At 37.6% G+C, this 5,270-nt stretch overlaps 1 protein-coding gene across 1 annotated transcript; it reads right to left on the reverse strand.

Moving 5' to 3' along the window:
- Nucleotides 2,242-4,386, reverse strand: LOC18791501 (galactolipase DONGLE, chloroplastic). Its single transcript, XM_007223929.2, has one exon. It carries the CDS (start codon nucleotides 3,740-3,742, stop codon nucleotides 2,330-2,332), a length of 1,413 nt encoding a protein of 470 aa, XP_007223991.2. The 5' UTR covers nucleotides 3,743-4,386; the 3' UTR covers nucleotides 2,242-2,329.

Genomic DNA, 5,270 nt, shown 5'->3' on the forward strand with positions numbered 1-5,270 from the left:
GTGTAGAAAATTTACATCCCTAGATGAGCAGGTTACGGCCATTAGTGTGTTGCCAGAGAACATGAATAACACAAACATGTAGCCACCTAATGGGGGATTTAATCTTAATTGAGGGGGTCATAATAGACACCCAAATGCTGATAGTAGGCTTATTCAGAAGAAGAGATCCCGGAGGAGGAAGTTGTATCACCTTAACAACAACCTCATTAGCACGAGTTTTGACTCAAGGTGGATATGCCGTACTTTAATGGTCACATGCAGATTGAGGATTTTCTTGACTGGATTGGAATGATGGAGCGATATTTTAGTGCAACAAATGTTCTTGAGAATCAAGTGGTGAGATTGGTTGCCTTTCGCTTAAAGGGCAGTATAGTCGTATGGTTGGATCAACTCTAGAATTCGTGTCAGAGGCAAGGAAAATGACTAGTGCATACTTGGAGGTGAATGAAGTAATTGATGATGGATAGGTTTCTGCCTGTCGACTATGAGCATCACCTATACCGTCTCCAAAAGGTGTTTTCAGTGAGGGGAAGTGCAGCACCTCCTTACCTCTTAATAGGTCCGCTAGTGCTTGGGACGAGGATGATTATGAGGGGGCATAATTTGAGCATTAGGATGGCGATGAGGTACTTAAGTTAGTGTTGCAACGTGTCCTTCTAACTCCTAAACAAGTCGAGTAGCGAGAAAGAATTTGTGGAGGATATGAAAGAAGCTGCAGTAGTATATTCTTTATACTTTAAGGATCAGATTCCTAGAGAGGTGCATAAGATTTTATCAGAGTTCCATGAACTAATCTTAGGTGACCTGCCCAATGAGCTACCTCTCATGAGAGACATTCAACACCAGATTGATTTAGTACCTGCCTAATGAGCTCGAAAGAAAATGAGATTTTGCTCGAGAAAATTAAAGAGTTGCTGAAAAAAGTGTTCATCAAATTTGTTCGAGTAGGACGGTATTCATGTGGAGAAAGACAAGGTTCGAGCCATCTGAGATTGGCCTACCCCGAAATCAGTGAGTGAAGGTATATATATTTTTCTATTGAGAACTTTTGTTGATCATTGCTCCTTATTTATTTAATTTAAATAATGTAAAATTTAATAGATTATTGTTTTTCATATTTGTCTTTTTGAACTGTAGTTGTTTGTTGATTTTTTTTTAAACGATGCCATTTTTATTATTTGAAAATTCTGTAAATGACTTTTTGTTATATATATATATAATTCTTTTTATTATTCTAATATGTGTATATGGGTAGAAATGGACATGACTCACACCATTCACTTTTCCCACATTTTGACCTCATTTCGTCTCTATATGTTTGTCTTTTTTGTTGATGTTAATAGGTGGTTCGGAATTAATTGTCAAAGGTCGTAAATACTTGTTGTTTTGATAATTGATTTCTTTTCTTTTCTTCTGTAATATATTAATATATTTTTTTTTATACAAAGGATATTGGGAGATGAAAAATCGACTTAGGACTTAAAGTGCATGGTAAATACTCTTGATCACTAAGAAACAAGCCTTAACGAGCTAGGACTCATACTTTTGTGCATGCAGTTATAGAAATTAACATTTGACACATGTAGGAAAAAAAAATTAGACAGTCCTATATTACTAGATATGTTTATAATAATAAAAAAGAGAAGTCTTTGTAAATTAGGTTTCGCTTTATTTCCATCTAGGAAAACTACATATTGTGATAAAATTACAGAATATTAATCAAGAAATACTTTGCTGGAGTACTAGAGACATGAAATTATAATGATATATCAACAGCTACAAAGGAGGAACTGCTAGTAACACTTCAAAAATGTCATCATGCACTGCACTCGTGGTTAGAGAAAAATAAAATAAAGAAATTAAAGAAGAAATGCAGCATGGTTATTTTAGAGTGTTAATAACAATTACCATATAAGGACTAATCGGAAGCATGCATAGAACGCGGTATATCTAGAATTTTTAATGTACAATAACACACTTATATATGACATTTCTTAGAATCCTACACATGAATCTCGCATACACGTACGGTCTCTAAAACTTCGAAGGCAATCAACACAAGGTTGGTCCGAGAGAACCAAAAAGAAGAAAGAAAATAGCATGGAAATGAAAACACATGAAATGCGAAACTACATTAAAAAATTGATAAATAAATAACAGTTTCATTGGTTTCAAAAATTTAACCTCTTGATTTCTTTCGAGAGGTTATTGAACTGATTTCTACAATATACATTAGGCCAGGACGACTGTAATTCACAAAATCCCTTTTCCTGAGCAAAATTACAAGGCTGGGGGAGTTGAGAAAATTTCTATATGAACACACTAATATTTATGTTCTTTGTGATTGAACTTGCAGCTTCACCATATTGCTGGTGCTTCTGGCAGAAGCACTTCTCCATGGGATTGGCACTTGCATGTTGAAATTTTGAGCGCTCACATTCAAATTCAAGAGCAATTCTTTTGCTCTGTTCATCAAATCCACACCCTCCTTTTGAATCTGCACTCTGTTGGGACATTTGAGCAAGCTAAGATAAGTCCCCAAGTCATGAACACATGAAGGGTTTTGCATGTTGAAGAAGTCCAATACTAATTCAACACCCACATGGGTATAACATGAGCAACTCCATGGAAACTCAAACGATTCGCCACCTCCCAAAACCCTAAAGTTCTCGAGATTGAAAACAACCCCAGGCATCTTGGTAATGGGGTCATTCACATTCACAATCCTCAAGACCTTCACACCCAATTCCTCACACCTTTGCTTGAACCCCGAGTTCCCTACCCTCGGCCCCCCGAATGAAAACACTGTAATCGGTATTTTCCTTCGGGAATTCTCTCGGTTCAACCCGAGCTCCGCGATGTCATAGCCAAGAAGAAGAGCCAAAGAACTCCCCATACTATGTCCTGCTAATGTTATGCTCAACTCTTCACCTTTGTATTTGTTTAGCAATCTGGACACCTCTGAAAGAAGCTGTTCCCGGCAGCTTCCTAGCCCGAACTTGCTTTCGCTTTCGTCTGACGTGTACAAGCTCAAAAATCCAGACTCCACCTTCACATCGTCCCTCGGATTATGAGGATCAAGCCGTGCCGGAGTCAATGAGCTCATTAGGTTTGCAACCCATTCAGGGTTTGTGACTGTGCCTCTGAAGGTGATTACAATATCTCTTCTTCCGAGCCTCTTAACTGCATCATCTGATGAAACGGCGACGTATCCCATCCAACGGCCGCACGACTCGCCGTTTTGGATGGGGATGTTGATGTCCGGAGTGGCGTAGATGTACTTGGTGACTTCATAACCGCAACTCTCCAGCCCAACCTCTCTGAACATGTTCTTCTTGCCGTACTTGCAGTTGAGGTAGCGTTTGGAGTTTGGGTCGAGATTGAAGGCCTTGTAACACGCGGTGACAAAGTCACCGTATCGAATAATTTCTTGCCGGAGAAGTGGGTGCAATGGCTCCACCAGGTTTTCCCAATTGTTTGAACCTTGAATTTCTCTCCATTGATGAGCCAAATTACTAGTAGTACGAGTGCTGGCGGTGGTTTTCGTATTGGCTCTAGTACTAGTAGTAGTGGTTACTTCCACGGTCCCTACTGCCGCGACAATTGTCTGTCTACCGGCAGCAGTTTCGGTTCTTTTGGGCACACAAACCTGTCCAAAAGAACCTGACTGTGGCCGAAAGTTTTTGGGAAATGCGACATGCTGGTTCATGTTTGTATTCTGCATCTGACACATGGAAGCCATTTCTATAGCTCAGTTGAAGGAAAATGCGAGAGAGCTATAGAGAGAGAGAGAGAGAGAGAGAGAGAGAGAGAGAGTGGCTGGGTTTATGTTGTGAGAGGAGAGGCAGAGGGACATATATACATGTGTAAAGAGAGAACATATTCTAGGGAGGGTGTGTGTGATAAATTTCTGTCATGTGGGTCATAAGGAAATAAAAGTGAATGAAAAGTAAAAGCATGTTTGGCGAGTATTTGACTAAGGACTTCCAAATTCCACTGGGTTTAATTTAAGTGGTCGGTTGTGTCAGGCCACGTACACTCTGGCTTCTGTTGCGGCTATCTTGGAAATAAAGAGCTCCTTTCTTTTTTCTTTTTCTTTTTTTCTTGTTTTTTTTCCTTTGGTTTTTGCTGATTCCTTGGCGTTGACTTCAAAGTTTCAAACAGCGTTTTTAGTTTTTTGGCCGGAAAAGATGTATACATAACTCAACAATGAGTGACAATAAGGTCAAATCGTGTCATAATTTTGTTTGGGGTATGTCCAGTTAATCTTAACTCCACCGTATACTATTCATCACACTAAGCATTGTGATATAGTCCTTCTGTTTATAATTGTTTCCCTAGACCTAAACTATTTTTTTGCTTTTGTTTTGGTTTGAACAAAAGGTATTTGCCAAATATTCACACTTTTCGTTTGTCATTTTATATTTTGAAGTTAAAATACTCATAACTGTCTTTAAAACTCTTGATCGCTAAATTAATCCGTACATACTAATTTCCGTTCCAAGATAAAAATAAGTTATGCACATATTGCGGACAGGCACAATGAAAAATATAAAATATAAAAAAAAATTCAATTTATCGTACATTGATTTGTCAAATCCCCATCTGTGAAGTTAGCTAACTTTTCACATATAAAAGTTAGTAAATTTTGACTCGGATGGCGGCATGTTTGCTTACAATAAGGCATGGAATAAGATGTAGTAACACAATAATTGAGCAATTAATGTTGGGATCAAAAGAGGACCAATTATTGGATATATGCTTAGAAGAAAAGAACTACAAAAGTTAAGGAACCTTGCACGGGAACTAATCAATGATCAATTGCTATCTTATACAGATAACTTCTCTAATACAGATGAATCTCACCTACATTGGTAGGTCAACAATATAATCAATCAGTGTAGTATAAATAATATTTTTGTTACACTAAAAAGGTCTAATCTCTCGTTCATATTTATTTATTGACTTAATTATGCTAATGCTCGTTGCCCCTTTAAAAATCACTTTATTATCTGATATTTTGCGTCTTACTTTATTTTTGGGCATTAAGTCTATCGTCATTGCTGACATAGCATGAATGAGGTCATTTTGTGCTAATTTGTATGTCATGGAGGTAAAAAATTTGTTGTTTTAAAAAAGTACGTTAAAAAATGAGAATTAAAAAGGCTAATAAACCCCTTCATTCAAGTTGACAAAAATGCTAAGCGACAGAGGTTAAAAAGGCTAATAAAACAAACCGCGCCGACTATTTTCTATTTGGTTGCTCATCT

This window comes from Prunus persica, chromosome G1 (assembly GCF_000346465.2).
Source record: "Prunus persica cultivar Lovell chromosome G1, Prunus_persica_NCBIv2, whole genome shotgun sequence".
Lineage (NCBI taxonomy): Eukaryota > Viridiplantae > Streptophyta > Magnoliopsida > Rosales > Rosaceae > Prunus > Prunus persica.